The sequence below is a fragment of the Genypterus blacodes genome, unplaced genomic scaffold (assembly GCF_046128005.1).
Source record: "Genypterus blacodes isolate CSIRO-AG114 ecotype Tasmania unplaced genomic scaffold, CSIRO-AGI_Gbla_v1 ptg000061l_1, whole genome shotgun sequence".
NCBI lineage: Eukaryota > Metazoa > Chordata > Actinopteri > Ophidiiformes > Ophidiidae > Genypterus > Genypterus blacodes.
The window spans coordinates 3532567-3552458 of record NW_027466873.1 but is presented as its reverse complement, the minus strand read 5'-3'; the positions used below and the strand labels follow the sequence as shown (position 1 = coordinate 3552458).

General features: G+C 43.5%; 1 protein-coding gene and 1 long non-coding RNA gene across 2 annotated transcripts; both read left to right on the top strand.

Annotated features, from left to right (window-relative positions):
* The first annotated feature begins 15 nt into the window (after positions 1–15).
* Positions 16–2336, top strand: LOC143003472 (uncharacterized). Its single transcript, XR_012963870.1, has 2 exons — positions 16–587; positions 768–2336. It is a non-coding gene; the product is annotated as an uncharacterized LOC143003472 (long non-coding RNA).
* A 554-nt stretch (positions 2337–2890) lies between these two features.
* inpp5l (inositol polyphosphate-5-phosphatase L) lies at positions 2891–19544 on the top strand. Its single transcript, XM_076154255.1, has 16 exons — positions 2891–3381; positions 6344–6385; positions 7762–7862; positions 8000–8087; positions 10950–11013; positions 11782–11885; positions 12598–12650; positions 13953–14072; positions 14686–14770; positions 14862–14957; positions 15047–15121; positions 15409–15482; positions 15579–15690; positions 15787–15855; positions 15997–16057; positions 17682–19544. Exons 1-15 carry the CDS (start codon positions 3322–3324, stop codon positions 16036–16038), a joined length of 1185 nt encoding a protein of 394 aa, XP_076010370.1. The 5' UTR covers positions 2891–3321; the 3' UTR covers positions 16039–16057; positions 17682–19544.
* Positions 19545–19892: the final 348 nt, after the last annotated feature.

Genomic DNA, 19892 nt, shown 5'->3' with positions numbered 1-19892 from the left:
GTCCCAGGTCCTTCTGAGCCTCCTGTCCTTTGGTCGGATTGGCTGGACGGAGGCTTTGCTTGCATTAGAATGAAAATGAGGTGCACACAGTTGGAGCGTCGTCTTCCTTGGTGGCAGGCTGTGAGGGAAAACTTGTATTATTGTCTATCACTGAGATCATGTGTTTGTCCGATAGTTTAAACCTTTTTATTCCCATTTTATTATAACGTTTCTCACATATTGTTTAAGTCACAGACCCAATACAACTGGGAAGTAGGACAGAGATGTTTTAGAGAAGTTTCTTTCTGTTTTTCTAAGGCTATAACCTGTGACTAACCTGGGGTTTTGCATGACTTCTTTGTGCGCAAATGTGATTGAGCACGATGCCACATTTTGTTACATTTCTGATGTTTTTATGGGCTTTTTCAAAGAGGTATTTAAACTTGTTTTGTTTTACTTTAAGACTGTCGTCGCTGTTGTCTGTGTGTCATTTCCATGGAATGTGTAAATCACCGCATAATGAAGTGGAAAATGAATTCTCCTGGTTCCTGATTGGATTGTGGCTGGTGTTGGTGTTCCAGCTCAAATGCAGCATCATTGGAGTAAAGGTTATGTAGTCCATTCCTTACAATGTCTATGGGATTCTTTGAGCGCTCCTGAGGCCCACAGCACACGTGTCGAGAAGTGCAGTCAGTCGTGCTGATTATGACAGATTCAATCCTGATCATCATGCTAACAAACTCACACTAATAAGTTTTCTAACCTGCGTATCGTCGTGTCTCTATTAGGTTCCCGCTCACTGAAGGGACCATCCTGCCTAATTCAAAGTGACCTCTAAAAGCTCTTTTCCATTACTTCTTCTCCATCGTCAATGATCAATCTCCTACTTGGCCGCCTGTCCAAGGAGGCGGCAACGTGAGTGCAGCTATGGATTCCCTGTGTGGCTGGACCAAAGGCTCACGGTGGACAAACTTCACGACGGGCCGCCGCCGTCCCTCTAGTTTGCTGCGTCAGGATTAAGTCATCTCGATTGCGTCAAATCTGTTTGTGACTGAATCGGACTGTAGATTTGTAGTCATTCCCGTACATAGACTTAAGGCAGTCACTTGTTTACTTCAGATGTTGCCATTTAAACATTTTACGAGTGGCGAAGTTCATCCATTAGAGGGCACAAACTTGGCATGTGGTGTGAGATGAACCTGCTGAGGTTTCAAAAGATATTTACTGTCAAAGTTTGACGTACTATGACATCTCTGAGGCTCATCACTTGGCACATACTTGTTGGTGTGTGTGGCGTATCCATACACACCTCTACCACTTCCTCTTTGTCTGATGTGTCTCACCCTCAAAAACGTTGTCGTGTTTCTCCATACAAAGTAACTCCATTCTGTATGCTTATTTAAGTCAAAGTAAACACTTCCTCAGTTAAAGTATGTGCATATCAATGTGTTTTGTCTTTACAACAGGACTTATTGTGCTAACCAGCTGCAGCGTTTCTCAGTTGAAAGCCAAGATTGAGTCGCCCTACAGTGGGTAACACTTCCTCTCCGGGCACCAAAGCTGCTACAGCCGTTTGTCGCAAGTATTAATGAGCCCACATGTGAGCATCTTTTATTCTGCAGCGGGGCCTTTTTAATGAGTACAAATCCTAATGCTGTATTCTGGAGGCCTCTGTCTTCCAAAACCCAGGCCCTCTGCTTGCTGTGATAAACTGGCGCCTTTCAGTGAAGTTTCCTCTTAAACGGCCTTTGTTTCCACATGGGTGATGGACAGGAGAGCATTCTTTTACCTCGCTGTTGCAATAGTTTCAAATGGATCTGTTTACGCTGAAGAAAGTGCACAATGTTAAGAGGAGGAGTAAGAGGAAGCAAGGGGAAAAAAACCCTCTCAAAAGGCTGGTTGCATAAACCGTGCCATGGCTGAACAGCTCAATCACAGCACTATGGAGAAGCAAAGGCACCGGCGCCTCCTTGGTAGCCTTTGCTTTTACCCCGGGGCTCGGGCTGCTAAAGAGCCATCCCCTCCAAATAAGATTTATAGTTATTTAACCCCATTTGGGTCACACTGCCGTTTCTAATACGACATTTCATAATGTAGCATGTGTGTAAAGCTTGTTGGTGTGTAGGACGTTGCACCAGAACCTTAGACGGGCTGTGCAATGTTTGTCCTGCAGTCACAAGGTGCAGATGAGCACAGTCACACCCAAGGCAGCTTAACGTTAAAGATAACACCACTCCTCACTTTAACCTCTACCTTCACGTCATTTCAGATTACTGGTTGTAGAACAGGAAGACAATTTAGCAAATCATTACTATTATGTCATCACTGAAATTTGATCTCACTCTAATAAAGGACTTTCACAACCAGGCAAGACTATACACAGGAAATGGACTTTATAGACGGTGTGTAACTATTAACTTGCATATAGAGTACACACACACACACACACTAATCGGTGTGCATCTGTATTTGTAAAGGCACAAATCTAAATAAAAGGTGATTTCAACACCAAATATGGACTTTATTATGGGATTTGCACACTCAGTGATGTAATAGGGATTCACTCTATGGACAGTGACTTTGTAGAGATATATTTGATATATTTTCAATCTTTTGTGATATGAACAATATCCATATCGCCAATAACCAGAAAGGAATTGGCTCTTTATTTTTTTTTTGACTGACTTTATGATGGACTTTCCTAGATTACATCCTAGAAGAGTTTAAATACATTTACAGTGCATAAGGCTGCAATAGCGGTGACACACACGCACACGCACACACATATGGGGTGTATATGTTGTCGGATTCTCTTGCAGTGAGGTTGTAATTTGCTGTTTTCACCGCACTGAACTGATCAAACTTAACAAGGAAGCGGAGTAATTGACTGCTGGCAGCCTTTGGGCGGAGCTCCAGAGTTCATAACACACCACCCGCTCTGCTGTGCGCTTGTCAGGGCAGCAGATGCGCCGTCTCGGGCCGGTTTAACTCCACTAAGACCCCCCTTAGACTTAGTCCAATTAACCGGGAGGAGCGTCGGTAGATCCACGCGTGTGTTCCGAGAGCTGCTCCTCGGGTGGACGATGGATGTGAGCGCCGATCCTGCTCATGATCATCACGCTTTGAGACGACGGCCCCGCCATCGGCAAACGCGCTCAACTTAGACGGGAAACGGTGAAAAATATCGACGCTGGAGATGTTGAAGTGTTCCGTGGAGGTTTAGGCGCTCACCTTAAGCCCCCGTAAGCCCCTTTGGAGAGCCGCCTGTTAGGCCTTTACGCGCGTCATTTGGCGGCGCTCCCGGAGTTTCCTCAGACTGTTTTCTGAAGGTGGATCGTTATCATGGAAACATACACTGATGTGCTGCTCATAACTGCAAATGTCGGCTCACTCTTTGACAATGTAAGTAAGACGCAGAGCAGGTGAGAGTTAAACTTAACGCGTGTACTTCTCTGTTGAGGCCGGGTGAAGATGTCAAGTGTGTTAAAGTTTCAATCGGTAATTTTCTAAGCAGGTAGATTCATGTATATTTGAAGAGTTTGCCCCCTGCCCCTCCACCCCCCTCTCACACACACACACAGCTGCCACAAGTCTGTTTACTGTGGTTATTAAGTTCTGCATCTACCTGTACCAGCATCATAAAACGTTCATAATGTAGATCGCATTGCAAATCAATGTCAGCGGATTTGTGTGTGATGAAAGGTTGCAATCCTGTGATTTAATGTTTACAGTAGGATTATAGATTTGGCTATCTGAACACCTGTTGTGTTACTTTGGCACTAATCTGTTCCAGGTGAGATTTCAGTGTCATGTTCTCAGGGGACACAAAGCTCATGAAACATTTGTCTGGTGGGATACACAAGCGTCTCACCTCTTGACCTCCTGCCCCCACCCAGAGTAAAGCCACCCTACAGTCTTGAGTGACATCCAGGGAGGAGGCCAGACCTAATGTTAGCCATGGAAACGATTTATGTAGGACAGTAGAATTTGCTTTAAATTTGTGTTTTCCCCTTCAGCTTTACATTGCGTGGCAGCCGTCTGCGTCCTCTTACTAACCTACAGGGAGAGTCCGCCTTACTTATCTCTTTACAGTATCCTTATCTAACCCTACAGCTTCTGTGATATACCTACAACATTTCTGTGATGAGTCAATTTAAAGTACCACCTCCGACCAAACCAAAGCATCTACCTACACATCACCTCCCCAACAAGACAACAAGCCTAAGAGAAATCATAGGAAACCCTCAGATGTGTTGCAAGTGAGACTTTTACAGTAGGCTGGAAAAGTGCAGACATCCAACATCGTGTGCACAGGAATTTTGTTGTTTTTCTAACACTTTTCCAAGTATTTTATTAGGGAACACACAACTTTTGCCTTTAATGTAACCATTACAAGCTGCTGCGTGTATATAACAGTACTAGTTGTGCGGGGGGAGGAGAACTCTTAGAGTCATGGAAATTTGGCTCAGGACCATGTTTCCGGTTGCCATATGTGGCTCCAGTGAAAACACGTTAGATCCTATTGTGGAACGTACTGTATATGTAAACAGATGGATATCTTCCCCGCGAGCCTCCAGCTTTTCTACTCGACTGCCCCCCTCCTCCCTCCCCCCCTCTATTCTCTATAAACAAACACTTGTAAACATTCAGCCAGGCTCCGGGATAAGGGCAAGACCTTAAGCACATCTCAGGATAAATCGCCTTGCAGCTCATGTAAAGTGCTTCCACCATAGCAGAAACCTGGAGACACTCTCCATAGTTCCTGAAGTAGAGCCTGTGTTAAATCAGTAAACTGCAAAAATTGTGCACAAACATTTCAATCATGTGGCGCAGCTTTGTGTTTTAATAGTGTAATTACCGTTGAAAGAGGAATGAAAGGATATAGAGCTAGCTGTTACACTAATAGGGCCATTTCCCTCTATTCAAGCTGCATCTATATCAAATTCTGTTATAGCACTGATGATCATCAAGGCTGTTGTTGCAGGATTCATCATCGGCAATGAAACTGATTTCAGCCAATTTTCGGAAGAATTTATTAGGCGGCGCAGAACAACAAAGCTTTAACTCAATCAGCGCTTTTCTTTGCTTCCCTCGAAGGCCGACGAGCTGTTGTGACTCACTTTATACCCTCTGTTGCTAAAGCGTGTCTGGTCTTGTCGCTTGATGCTTGTGCCACACAAAGAAGTCCATTCCACGAAAACAAACATACCTCCATAATTTTGAGTTTTCTTTTCGGACTTATCCATGCAACTCGACATTAACTCTAAACTAGACAGAGGCGATGGAAACTTGCGTATGTTTTGAGGCCTTAAGGTCACTGTGGCTAAGCTGCAGATGCCTCTCCATTGTCACGCTGCCATGCAAATACACTATGCAAAGCCAAAAACTGTACGAATCCCCTGTCCCAGGAGAGGTCGCACATCGATGCCCGATCACACACAGAGAGGCACTGGAGTCTGCAGGTGTGGAGGATATGATGCGTTCAAATGCCTCAGATAAGCTGAAGGGAGCATTCTTGACAGTGTCTGTGCTATTAAAAGCCAGAGAAGCCAGTTTTTGAGTTCAAGTAGTTAACTTTACCTGGGGAATGCCAGGGGAAATAGTTGTCACACCCGTTGTCTGGAAAACACCTTGTCAGTTTGCAGGCTGATGAAAAAGTTTTGGTTTAAGGTTCCACATTGGAGAAAATGAATTTGTGACATCAGACTGTTTGCATTTGGCTCTCAAGGGATTTTGCCCGGACACAGAATCAGAAAACACATTATACCATATATAGGTATCGCTCATTGTTTTTGCATTTCTCTCTCAGCTATGATTCATGATTTAGGCAGGAGGCATATTTTTCCTTAGAAAGCAGCAGCAGCTTTAATTACATCCCCATTCTGAGTGACATCAGTGATACCCGAGTGACAGATTGTTTCATGAAAGGTTTCTCTGTTTTCCTCATACATATTTAACAGTTGGGCTCTGAACCTGCCATGCATTATTAAACACACCTTTTAGGGGGAGGATGAATGGAGGTTGGCTGGGTTAGGATAGGTGCAGCTACACCACTGTGAGGACACACACACAAACAGGAGGATATTTCTAAAACATGTATATTGCTTGCTTAAGGAGTTATCAGTTGGGTAATGTGTCCTTAGATATTAAAGGAAAACAAATAAATCATTCTTTTACCCCATCTCTAAGATTAAATGTGGTAAAACACGTGTTGTTTGTCTTCATCAATCAGGTTATTTTTGTTTGTAACCTTTTTCGAGTTCATCTTCCTCAGCAATAATATCTCTAAACATGGAAAGTTGCAGGATTTTACTTTAATATTTGTAAATTCATCCTCGTTTCTTTGTCTTTGTCCCTTTTGTAGGTGGGCGAGATTCAATGCGAGTGGTTACGAGAATTATACACGGTGAGTTTCAGCCTCCTGCTTCTTATCAAAAACGATCTTGTTATCTAATAACAACCAGACTTTTTATAGCTGCTGGCTTGTTGTACCGCATTGAGATGTGTAAAGCTGTGAATTAATAGTGTGAATCCACAGAGGCCGTGTGAGATTTCCTCTCTTATACTGCCAATGTCATGTTTGAGATCTGACTGGTACGTTCCAAGCCACATAGAGCTGAGCACGGGAACTACATATAACAGAATGAGCTGTAGACAGAAAAAGAGGACGGCAAAAATGTAGCACTACGCCAAAGTCTGTCACACGTGTAAAATGTGCCTCCAAAAATAGTAACATGCAATTTGGAAACATCAGTAACAGTGCAAAGGACCAAATTTGCTCTTGTATTTTTGGCACACTGACGCAGAACATAAACATGAATTCCATCCACTTATCCAGCACAGGCTCAACTCACTCACGCTTGCAGCTACGGTCAAGTTATTAGTTTGCGATTCACTTAGCCTGTGTGTCTGTGGACTGTGGGAGCAAACAGTAACAACATGCAACCTCTATTTAGAAAGACTCCTGCTGGACTCCAACCAGGACCTTGTTCCACTGAGGTGACAGTGCTATCCACTAATCAAGTCAGGTTTATTTGTGTAGCCCACTATCGCATACAAACTATCAAAGGGCTTTACAGGCTCACACACCAGTGGTTTCTGACCCAACCCAGAGCTCTGAGAGAAGGAAAAATGCCTTAAAAACCCTTAATATACAGTATAAGGGAAAAAAGGGAGGAAGTGTGAGATTCCCTCTCACCAGGCAGCCTGGTGTGTATCAGGAGACGTGGGTGGAAAACAAAACAAACCACAAAGAGACAGAGGAGAGATGTAATGATACAGGAAATAGTAAATAATACAACCCTGGAGCCCTGGTATTTGGTATCCCTGGGTGGTGTTGGTGTAGTGCTACAGGATCCTGGGAGCTTTGAGGGCCCCCCTGAGTCGACGTGACAGGTTTGATCGTCAGGGTTGGATGCCACATGGCAGACCAATAGGCTGGACTTCTGGGTTCACGACCTCCCCTAATCTGTGAAGATGAAGATCACTGAGATAATCCAGGGTGCTGAATATTTTTGCACAGTGCCGTATCAGACACTCACAATGTTGTCATGACACTGGAGACCTGTCGGTAACACACACACACACACACACACACAGCAGCTCTGTGCTTCCATACAGTGCAGTTCAAGCAACACACACACATAAGCTTCAGCACGGAAAATCAATACCCCCCCATGTGACCCCCAAAGGACAGCAAACTTCTTTCCTCACTTTGCTCAATTGACTGTAATGTAAGATCTGTACAGTGCAGTGACAGCAGATTCCTGTGCTTCCTAACAGACCGTCCACAACCACAAGCCGCGGTTCATCGCCCTCCATTTCCAGGAGGTGGGAGGGAAGGATTACATGGTCAACATGGGCCATGCAGAAAGATTCTTCCAGTAGGTTTATGTGGTCTATCACAGTCCACTTGTCCAGTCAATTCAGCTTTTTCACAAACAATAAAGTCCTACCTTTTATAATTCAGATAAATAAATATTTATGCTCTGCTGCTTAATATTGTTCCTCTTGTTCCCAGGTGTGTTGAATCCAGTGAGGAAATGAAAGAGTACGACAGAACCTGCATCTACGTGGACAACCAGTTCCAAGCAGAGGAGAGCTTCACGGTGAGAACGTCTGGCCTCAGTCAGCGCAGTTCACCTCCTCGTCCACTAGATGGGGCGCTCCTCCACGATAGTGCTCGGTTGTTGAAGGAGTGTGTCGCTTGTACTGAAGCTCTCACAGCTCGAACAATACACTGAAGATACAGGGATGTATAATAAATGTAGTTTATGATTACAAAGTATTGGATAACCCTACTACTTTTTAATTTGAAAGCAATTTTCCACTCGAAATTTGTCGGCTAAATTGTGTTCAGTCAAAATTTGCACACAATCATAATTTATGGTAATGTTTTGCACACTTTGGATGCACAATGACAAAATATGTTGCCGCTATAAAGCTTTGTGAAATTTAAAAAATATAAGCAATAATCTGACGGTCAAATCTAAGGCACTTATAAAATATAAAAACAAGTAAAATGACTTCTTTGAGGAGTCAAAATTGAACACTTTCCATTTTATGGCTCCTGGTTGATCTGATGTGAAGTGGAAAATGGAAAGTATAAGCTCTAGGCGTGAGATCAGAATAATCGTGAGATTTTCTCTCTTCATTTCACGTTTCCTGTGGTTGGCCTTTATCCGACGGCGCTCGCTGCTCAATATCAAACACGTGCGAGTTCTGAGAAAAGCCGCTGCCGTATGCAAGTGACATTGATCTCGAAGATAAAATATGAAACAAAGTGCTGTAATGCCGTGATAGGTACCTAATGTGGGCCGGACAGTCGTGAGGCGCTTAAAGGGAGGTTTGTAAAGTTACTCCCGGCCCTGAACGCGTCTCATATCATCATCCATCCTTTAATCCCGCCAGTCTGTCTTCACGGCTTAACTCTGTTGCTCGTCATGCTGCCGAAAGTGCCATTACAGGAGGCAGCCAGGCTCATGGGCTCAGCCTCAATCTCCACGCCTGTCACCGAAGCCATCTCTTGACCCCAGGCTGCTTTTTCCCTATGACCTCATACGGCAAAAACAGTCCAAAGAGCTAGACTCCAGACGCTATTTTGTATCAAGTAGAGGAAATAGTTGCTCTTTCTAAAATTCTGTCCTCCCACGTGAAGAAAGTGGCCGAGCTTTTCTAAAACTATTAACCCTAACTCCTCCCAGGTGATACCCCCCACACAGGGCCTCTGACAGCTGGGGTGAATGTGCTGCATGTGTAGATTGAGGTGTGTGTGTGTGTGAAGTAAAGGGGAAAGTCAATGGCCAGGTGTGGGGGAGACAGGGCAAAGTCAATACATTTAACTCTAGATTAAAACTATTGATCCCAGTCCCATTTGTGCACGATAAATAAAGTGTGAGGCGGGCGGAGGACAGCTGGGACTAAGTTTCCCCTGTGCTCGAGTGTTCGCACCCTGCAGTTCTCACCCCTGAGCGGGTCGCGGCCCCCCCTTGCCTCATTCTCATTTCGTCGGTGCCACCTGCATTGATTTTCAATTTGTTTCCTCTTGGCTGTGGATCATCAGTTATGTGGCCAAGAGAGAGTTTGGGGGGGGGGTGGGTGGGAGGTTGGAGGGGGGGGGGGGGGGGTTTCTCCTTTCAGAGGGGCTGCAGGAGCAGAGGGGGGGCAGACTCGCATGCATTCCCAGTACAAATGGTGTTTTGATAAAAAATCACTTGTAAGTCAATATTTTTTTATTAAACTGTGCACAAACCTGATTGATGAAGATCGGTGTTTGGCAGAGTATGTGGAGGGAGCTTGTGTGGGTGTGTGTTTATGTGTGTGTGTGCTTTCCTGTATGGTTTAAACCTAACATTGTTATTTATCCAGCATGAGCCAAGTCTGAATTTGATAAAAAGAAAAAATTCCCGAGCTACTTATCGCAATGTAATCAACCATCATTTCTGAACTAAAGTAACTTTGTTTATGCAGCAGAAACATTCTAGTATTAGCCTCCAGTTTGTCAAAGATCCTTTCCGACCAGCTCTCCTAACTTCGTGGCCGCGCTCTAACCTCACTGCTTTACTTTGGACAAGTTGTCCACTAATTGCCGGTCACTGAGGCCGGCCAACGGAGACACTTCCATTTTATTAAATGAGGAGGACTTTGGCACTCAAGATAAATGGTCTCTTCAGGGACAGATCTCTCATGCTCCTGCTGGATGTGTGTGTGTGTTGGGGGGCGGGGAGGGGGCACACAGCGGTCCGTCACGCCCCAAACCCTCTGAGTGTTGGCTTATTTTTCTTCGGCCCCCAGTCACGGCGGCAGCGTTGGCAGACAGCAGCCCCACTGCTTAATACCTTTTAAATTGTTTTAATTTTCTGTCTTTATTGATCTCACAGGGCATGATTAATCAGATCAGTGGAGCAGGCAGTTAGTACATTAAAAATTGTCAGCCCATGTCAGGGATGATTTGGTGCTAAAGTGTGTGTGAGTGGCCGCCAGTGTGTGTCTGCACTTATGTGTATATTTTGCACGTCCCTATTCTTTAAAGTTTCATACGTGTCTTTGCAGTGTAACGATGCACTGCAGGACACTGAATCATTCTGCAGACGCTTCACCATTCAGCAACCCGTTATGTATTTGCTTCAGAGTGCCGTGGCTTTGTGTTGTGTCGACTCCGTCAAACCTCCATAGATTCATTCATTCAAGTTTCAAATGTTACTCTACTTACAATAAAGTAAAGTCTGACACACTCCTCAATTTATAATAGATATAGATTTAGAAATAGATTGAATTGTGACCTGACAAACATTTTGAATTGATGTTTGCTTTGGATGATGTTTTGTGCTTATGTTTGGATCGACAGCATGAAATTGAATTTATTGAATTCCACTTTTTTTTACTCCCATTCACTGAAATTTTGAGATGTGTTAAAGTGGAAGTAACACTATGTAAGTCATTGTTTGTTTCTTGTGTTTCTCTCTCTGCAGGCTTTGGGGAGCATGTACTTCATCCACAAGACACTGAAAAACATCTCCCAATATGACTTTAATGGTAACACTGATCCAGATCCTCCTCATGTGACTCATAGATTATTCTAAAGAGCTCATTTGCAAAAACATATAAAATGATAGTCCAGTTCTTGTTTTTGTTTTTTCTAACTTGTTTTTACATCATCAGTAACCAAACTGATGCTGTAAAAATTTATTACAAAATGTAACACAAGTAACATTAGGTTTGATTGGCATGTAATAAGATAATATTAAAATATGTTCTTGCAAATTAACTCTCGAATTTGATTTGCCTCAGCTAAACTAATCTAAAGCTCATCCTTCTCCTTCCATCCGGCATCGTTTGCTTAACGGTTCCTTACTTTTCATGTGATTGGCAAGATCCTTGTCACTTTTTTTCTTTTTTCACGTTTTCATATCAGAGATGTGCGGGACATTTCTGTGTGTATAATGGCGCTTTGATAGCCAGCCCTCCTGTCCTCCAGATATTTGCAAAGGACCTGAATTTAAAGTGCAGCTGCTCTTATTTTCCTGGCTGCATAGTCCAGTCACGTTAGGCATGAAAAAGCTCCTCAGAAAAGCTTATGGAAGAGCCATAAACATCCTGGAGCTGCCACTCGCTGTGTGGCTCAAACCGATTGTTGCTTGCCAAACACACTCTAATGGCTTGCTTATAGATCCTCTCATCACGTATGCCCCTCTGATGAGGTTAACACCAGTTTATTGATTACTGTTTGCATGTTTTCTCACTCTTTTACACGTCACACCCCTCCCCCCGCCCCCTCTCTCTCTCCCTCTCTGGCCCTCACAGCTAAGGATTTTAAACCAGTTTCCGGCCAGAACAAGTACGTGGGCTCTATGGACAGGGTTACCACGGTGGAGAAGGAAAAGTTCCCAAAGAATTTCTGGCCTGATGTGAGTATGTGGGCAAGAATGTATACACCTGACACTGCGAGAGAAAAATGACTTCACTGTGGAAGCCTTCTCGTCTTTTGCTTGTCCAGGCGCCCTCCAGTGCCAAAGAGGACTTGTTATGTGCAATACTTTTTAATGCGTGCTGTGAAAATGGAGCTTTCACACAACAACCTCATCTGGCGCCGCCCATTTGTTACTCACTGTTCATTGGCTTTAATGACGATGGCGGCGCCAGAGGGAGAAACCATGCGGCTGATCTGCAGGAAACATTGAAGCTTGCAGATAATTTCCATTAATACTGCATAGCTATTACTTTGGATCTATTGAGTATTAATATTAAATACCTTGTGATCCGAAATCCAATATATAACATTTTCTAAATCTAATGATGGAGGTTGGTTGTCTTTTGATCTCCCAAAGGTTAAAAGAGGGTTCTTAATATCAACGCTCCTTTTCTTTCTATGTAACTCTCTTTCTTCTGTAACCCTTATTTCTGTGAGTGTATACTTGCTACTGTGTGTGTTTGTGTGTGTGTGTGTTTAGGTGGGGTGGGGGTTACGGGTGGACCAAAGGGAGATGTAAGGACAAATGAGTCTACTGGGGTCGAAAGGCTTGTCTGCCTTTTCTGACAGGCAGATGAGACAAATTATGTGAAAGAATCAATAATCAGTTTGGCTCACTGCTGTCTTATCATCTCTCATCTGTGTTGCAGTTCAAGTGGTCCAGGAAGGGCTTCATGAGGACCCGCTGGATTATACACAACCAGTACGTACTGTGCACCACCCGTCATTTAGAGCAGGCAGAGTTGGGTTCCGAGGAATAGGAATTGTCGTGATAAGAAACAATTAGAGATGAAAGCGAGGGCGGGCTTGTGGTCAGACTGATCGCTCCCTAACAAATGTGGATGTCTGTGTGTTTATTCCTTAAGGATGCAATAATAAAGCTATTGAAATTCTCTGAAAATTCCCTAAGAAATGATCAGTAGATATTCTGTCAATAAACAAAGGACAAACTGTTTTCCTTCCTTGCGGTTCCCACCTCTGAAGCCACCGGAGGGTCGTTGGACTTCTCCACACGTCCGCAAACGATCACTCACTGCTGCTGCAGAGATGAACTCTGTCACGATTTGTTCTTCTGTATCGTTCTCCAGAGCTTTTTAACACAAATTTCCCCAAGTCAGTCAGCTTAGATATTTAATTATTTCCACACCTGATTAATATGGTTGTTTCCTTTTCATCAATTAAGGTTTTTCTCTTACGAAAACAAAGATTTCTCTGGTGTGTATTTGGAATGTTTTGAAGCTGGGTGAAAAGTTAAGTTGACCCATCTGCACAAACACATTGTAGGTCTTTTTCTCTTTCACTTTCTATTACTAGAACATTGACCTAGTTTACTGAAACGTGTGCTGCTATCTCCGGGAAGGAACTACAACATCCTCAGTGTGGGCAATTAGTTTAAATTGAAGGATTACATCTGGAAAAATGGGTAGAAACGCCAAATGTTGAACAATACCAACAATGCTGTGTGGCGGCACAGAGCGGAAGGAGAAGGTTGCAGTCTTGTGCAAGATGAAGCGCTCCAAACATCTGAAACCCATTAAATAATTGCAAATTAGTTTCTTTCAGTAGATTGTTCTGTGCCAAAGTTAGCAAACAGCCGCCATTTGCTCTCCTGCGCTGTTCCCTGCGGGTGTTAAACAAAAGGAGCCTCAGAATCTGTGCGCCACTAGATCACACTGAGAGTCAACACGGCTGGGCGCGTGTGTTGGATGCACATTAATTGTTTTGCCCTGACAGCTGGAGAAAAGCAGTGAGCTCTCGGCACAGAAGACAAATGCGTGTTTGTGGACTCAACATCAACACATTAAGTGCAGTCACTGATAAGTAAGCGCTTCATAAGTGACGCCCATGTTGGCACACACACGCACACAAACGTATCAGATGTGAGGCTTAAGTATTATCAGAAAGCTTCCTGTTTTACTGTGCATCTGCCACACAGCACCTTGATTTGTATGATTGTGTGTGTGTGTGTGTGTGTGTGTGTGTGTGTGTGTGTGTGTGTTCACAGAGGTCTGGATCTGGTCAATGTCCACCTGTTCCATGATGCCTCCAACCTCATTGCCTGCAACGCCAGTCCATCCATTTACTCGGCCAATCGCAAACACGCCCTGCGCTACGTCATCAACAGGTGCAGCAAACACACCAGCACCATCCTGCCTCATCCTTTTCTTATTGATCGCTACCATATTGGAATATCTAATACGTGTGATGACTATGAGATATTACAGATTGTTAGTCTTTTATCTTTCTTCAGGTATCTATCAGTTTTACGTTCAAACTTTGGTTACACTCAGTTTAGGGCAGTAAATAGATTTTTTTCAAGTACTATGTGACTGAAATTGACATAAATGAAGATATGCTTACTCAGTGACAAACCTTAATGATGTGAAATTAAATCGATTGATTCCTTATGCATTTCCTCGACAAACGGACTCCCCTCATTACATCATCATCTACTCAGCAAACCACAGAATCCTGTTAATTCTGTTTGAGCATTCGGGCTGTCACAATTAATCCGTTATGCTACAGACAAATAGCTCGGATTCCAAGGTTAATCAATTTTCAAAATATCTTCCTTACATTTTTGACTCGTTTGGGAGGAGACACTGATATTTCCACCCTGTTTTCCGATCTATTTATTTATTTGTTTTGGTCAAAACCCCTGATACTGCTTGTCAGCCAGTCATATGTGTGTGTGTGTGTGTGTGTGATCTGTGTAATAGCAGTGCTTTTCCCTCCAGGATATCCGACAGCCGCTACTCTCCCCTGCCCTTCTTCCTGTTTGGAGATTTCAACTTCCGACTGGACACACTCAGTCTGGTGCAGGTGAGGCACCACCTGCGTTATTCAATTTCAAGTGATCAGGATGAATACTTTGGGTATTTATTTCCCGCTTTGTGCGTGTGTGTGTGAGCAGCACCTATCCAACTCAGCAGACGTGCAGACGGTGAAGAAGGACAGCAGCAACGAGGTGAAGAAAATCATCTGCGAGGAGAAAGACAACGATCACAAGGTGATTAGGAGCGGCGGTGAGGACAGAATCCTCCAGCTCTGTCGCTCGCTGAGCCTCCTTCACAGTGTCTGCTGTCCTTTCACCCGCAGGTTCTGCTGCACATCGAGGAGAAGCTGTTTACTTACCTGCACCAGGCGGCCTTCAGGGAGGACAACGGCAGCGCGGTGAGGACACCATTTCACCTCTCACACACTGAAAGTCTTTGCTGTGACATTGATCAACAACACAACCAGCCTGCTTAGCAACAATCTTAACATTTCCTCAGGGATTTTTAGATTAGAGCTTATCAGCGGAAATAAACAATGAATGACATGACAGGGAATTAATTTAGAATAGGACCCAGGTAAACAATACTGTGATAAGGGGTTTTCCACCCATGTTGATGGGGTAAGAGCTGATTTTATGAACATCTTAAACAGTCAATAATGCAATAATGTCTTCTGTTTCTCAGCTTCTGAAATATGACAAGGAAGTCACAGCTTTTCAAGACGTTATTGGGGAAGAGGACATCCTGTTTCCACCCAGGTAAGAACTCCAGCTGAGAACCAAACCATTCTATTGTCCTTAACATGCACACTGTGTTCAAATGTCTCTCTATCTCTCTCTCTCTCCGTCCGTCAGCTACCCTTACAGCGAAGACTACACTAAACCAACCCAGTACATGAACACTCGCTGTCCCTCCTGGTGCGACCGTATCCTCATGTCGCACACGGCACAGGAGCTCATCTTCAGAGTCAGTCCTTATTGCCCGCTGTCATCTTCTTCATCCTCCTTCATTTTGAGTGTCACAATATGCAGACGTTGCAGCTCTGTGTGTTTTTCTTTTCAGAGCGACGACGGCGAGAAGAGCGTGATGTACAACACAATGGGTCCTAACGTCTGTATGGGAGATCACAAGGTACGGGGGTCTGGGTGGACATTTTCGTTTTAGTTTTTAAAGAGAATTAGCATTGACACATACAAACAAACAAAAACATGCTAGTTTATTCCGTTCTTCCTGTATCAAACCATGTAACTCTGCCTTTTATTTCTCTCCCAGCCGGTTTTCTTCTTCTTCTCACTGAAGAAAAACGACCATTGACTCGGAGCCCCTCTCAATGGTAAGAGTGTGTGCGCCAATGAGTACATGGTGTCCCGGTCCATCCATAGTTGTGTGTGTGTGTGTGTGTGTGTGTGTGTGTGTGTGTGTGTGTGTGTGTGTGTGTGTGTGTGTGTGTGTGTGTGTGTGTGTGTGTGTGTGTGTGTGTGTGGAGGGCTTTGAGAAAGGGAGTCCGGCGTGTGAGAGCGATCGCAGCAGTAATCTGGCTCCGGTCCCCAGAGAGCCATAAGCACCAGGCCGGCCCAGTGGAGTCGGGATATGAACTAAGATGAAGAGCCTCTGAGACACGTGCGGCCCTTTGTGCCTATAGTGCCGTTGCACCATTGGTGATCAGCACTTTTCACTGATCTATGTGTATTGAATCCTCTCCACTGTCACTGTGGCTAAACCAAGTGTACTGCTTGGCCCCGCTTTCATTAATTAACACCTGGATGTTTGGGCTGGAGACACATACATCGTGCCAGACAGGGTATTGGCATTTTTACGGCCATGATTTTGTTTTGCTGCTGTTTAAATGTTTTTTTTTCAGGATGAATTGCTTTTCCATGAGGGTTTCTCCTCAGAGTGATGAGAGCCACGCAGCAGAGGGACCCCAGCCAGCCTCAATGTGCCTATGGGGTTGACATTTTGAGACATTGAACAAGCTTATTCCAGTAAATCATTAACTTGGTGTTTTGGATGCTGTGTGTTTGTTATAAGCTAGACATTTTACATAAAGCTGTAAGTCACCATAATAGACAATAACAGACAGCTTATAGTAATGATACAGACTTATTAGCACTTGCCGTCAAAACAGTGAAAGCAGCAACTAAGCATTATATTTACTGTCTGATATTTGTGAAAATTTCATTTCCGAGGACGAGGCAGTTTTGTCCTCTGTCCTCTCAGTACGTTTGTTAAAGTTGCTGTAGTCTATTTTGTTCTTTCACCATAATTTTAGACAGCAGTTAGAAGAGCAATTTGATCATGAGTGATTTCAATGGATTGAAGTGAGATAAGGAATTTCTTGAATGCGATGAAAGGGTGGTCATGGTGTGTGTGTGTGTGTGTGTGTGTGTGTGTGTGTGTGTGTGTGTGTGTGTGTGTGTGTGTGTGTGTGTGTGTGTGTGTGTGTGTGTGTGTGTGTGTATGTATAGCAATACAAGCTGCCGTAAAGCTTTACCTATTGCTGTCATTATAATGGCCAATGTAATCAACTTGTGCTGTTGCGGTCAGACTGGGAATCAGTCTGACCGCAACATTATTCAAAAATGATGCACTCATTACTAACCTATGACATTAAGCTGATGATTCCAGGTCTGAAGCAAACTTCAGACCTGGAAAAATACAGACTATGCATCATTTGCCGTTGTAATGCATACAAGTCCAAACAGGAATACTGTTTAAAATGTGAGTGACCTGAGGTAACGACGTCTCCAAACTCTAATTGGAATCAGGCGTTGGAATCGCTGAGGTGGGATTGCAGCTGTGGCTCGTGGAGGCACCTTGCCTGCCAAAGTGACTGACGGACAAAGTCTTGTATTGGACAAAGCCTCTGTACTTACTTTCAGTATTTCAAAGCTGTGCTGAGGTCTTCTTTTCTGCTCATGTTGCTTATGTTGTGTGTGTGTGTTTATCTGTTGCAGATCTGACTCTACTGTCCCTAAGAGGTCCTGGCCTGCTCAGTGCTCAGAGCGTTAAAGCATGATGCCCCTCCCCCCCACCTAAACTCCAATCTTATTGTCTTTGTCATCACCGCCACATGCTGTCACACACACACACTGTTCAGGTGCACTGATTTCATCAGCAGCAGCCGTCATGGATTTGTGTGAAAGACTCTTTCCGGATTGATCACTCGCTCTTCAGATCCCTGACCTGAGGAGGATCCCAACCCTAGATTGCGTCCAGAATGGGAACAAACAATGAAAATACTTGACTGTGGAACATCTTTTTGTTAGACTTCACATAGACACAAGCATGCATCTGTTTCCAGTGAGTGGCTGCAGAGATGGAAGGTTGCGCGCACACACCAACACGCACACATACTGTACAACACATACGCTGACGTGTACACAGAAACACGTTCATTCACTAATTCTTAAATGGTGATCAAGCAAACATCCTGACGGCTTCAGGGGTTTATATGTCCTCAAATGTACAAGACAAAGGCATTGTTACATTACATTTTTATTTGTGTTGTCATATTGTCTGTTTCAGAGTAAATGCAGGTGAAACTACACGACTCCAGAAATCCCCAAATTGCTACTTAACTTGATCCGATCAGATGTTACACAATCGGTGCGCAGATTACAAAATCTCTCACCTCACCCACGCTCTACTCACAAAACCGCAAGCAAGAGAATTCAAAACTTGCAAGGAGCAAACAAACTGCCTCACCTTTGCTCGGCTTGTCAGAATCCAGTGTTGAGTTGCGAGACTTAGCGAGCCGATTCATCACTTTTGAACTAATTCGATTCACCCCTAAACTTTACATATATTACCATATTTAAGATATATCTTTTCCCAATAAAAATGTTGCTGACTGACTCCCGTATGCTTTTATTCTGTGGGTCAGTTTTAGTTCAGGTATTTGTCTTGATGTTTTACTTTTGCGTTTAGTTGATGTGAAATTGAGATCTTAATTAGGTTACGTTCAAATTCCTCTCTCCCTCACCCCTCCCTCCTCTCACGTGTTGTCCTCTTTCTCACAGGCAGTAGAATTGACTTTAGAATGGATTTTAGTAAATGTATACATTTATGATCTGTAAAGAGAAGAAATGACACCAGACACAAAACGACACTGGGCAGCAGTTTGAATGGATTGAATGAGTTAAACTGAAGCACAGTTTTATTCTATGTAAGCTGCAGTAACACCACTACCCCAACACACAAAGTTTTCACTCTTAAGCTTCACATGAATACCAAGTGCTTTATCCCACACGCCACAGCTCAGCAGCTCTCTTATTGATTTCATCCAGCTTCATTTTAATTGTTTCTTTTCCATTCTGTTTTGTTTGACATCTCCCTTATTTCACTGCCAGGTGAACTGACATGTTCGCCTCTGACCGAGTACAGGTGTGTGTAGATGTCGTAAAGCTTCTCTATACACATACACACACATCTACACACAACATAGAAGATTGCGTTTGGATTTCTTCGACTCTTAACTTGTTGTTTTTTGTGTGGATTTATAGCTCTGTAGCACATGTGATGTATGATATTCTGGGGCTGCTTTGTTTGTATTTTGTGGACCTAGCTTTAATAATAACACCGTAGTCTGGTGGTACGATAATCATTCATTATTCATGCAGATATATGTATTTAGTTGGATTCACTTCGCTCCAACATTCAGACTCACTGTAATAAGAATTTATGTACATTCATATGCAAGTAAATAAATGGGATTCATTATAAGGCCCAGTATGTTTGGAGTAACTCTAGTCAAACACAAGCACTAAGTTATTGTGAAATTCCAATTTTGTAAATAAAAATAAACAAATATATACACACCATGTTGCACTTTCATTTCTCTTATGTGAAGATAATGAGTTTGATGGGAACACAAACGGTTTTGCTTTTTGTGCCATGAATCTGTCAATGTGAGTCACACCTACAGCCTGATACGTTAATAAACACGCGCGCACACACACACACACACACACATACACACCCTATGACTGTTTGAGTTTGCTTCCCCTTCTGGAACGTGTTTTTAATTGCAGCTGCAGCTTTACTGTAATAACAGAATTAACAATAACCCTTAATGAAAGTCCCAGTTTGACATGCGACCGCACAAGAAAAACGAGTTGTGAAGTGTCTAGTTATATTTCAAGACTATGTTCCATGTAAGAAGAATG